This window comes from Camelina sativa, unplaced genomic scaffold, assembly GCF_000633955.1.
Source record: "Camelina sativa cultivar DH55 unplaced genomic scaffold, Cs unpScaffold30442, whole genome shotgun sequence".
Classification (NCBI taxonomy): Eukaryota; Viridiplantae; Streptophyta; class Magnoliopsida; order Brassicales; family Brassicaceae; genus Camelina; species Camelina sativa.
This window is the reverse complement of record NW_010951392.1, coordinates 1-226: the sequence shown is the minus strand read 5'-3', so window position 1 is coordinate 226 and position 226 is coordinate 1. Positions and strand designations below refer to the sequence as shown.

Below are 226 nucleotides of genomic sequence, written 5' to 3'. Positions count from 1 at the left end.
TAAAGCTTCTGTTTTTTATCCATGAGAATATGAAGCTGACAGTAATTAGTGAGTGCCATGGCCTTGGATTTGCAACCACTACCACAAGCCACACAGTTACCACTTTTAACGCCGCCATCGTTGCTGTTGTTGTTATTATCATTGTCTCCGCTACCTTCAATTTCATCCCCAGTGTTTCCTCCTCCTTCTACCTTACGTCTCTTGTTTTGCTGATGATTCTCATCTT

At 42.0% G+C, this 226-nt stretch overlaps 1 protein-coding gene across 1 annotated transcript; it reads right to left on the bottom strand.

The window, feature by feature from the left end:
- Positions 1-6: 6 nt before the first annotated feature.
- Positions 7-221, bottom strand: LOC109132153 (INO80 complex subunit D-like; the record flags this gene model as incomplete). Its single annotated transcript, XM_019243246.1, has 1 exon — positions 7-221. A coding segment is annotated over one exon (215 nt), but the record flags the coding sequence as incomplete, so codon positions are not given.
- Between the last annotated feature and the right edge of the window lie 5 nt (positions 222-226).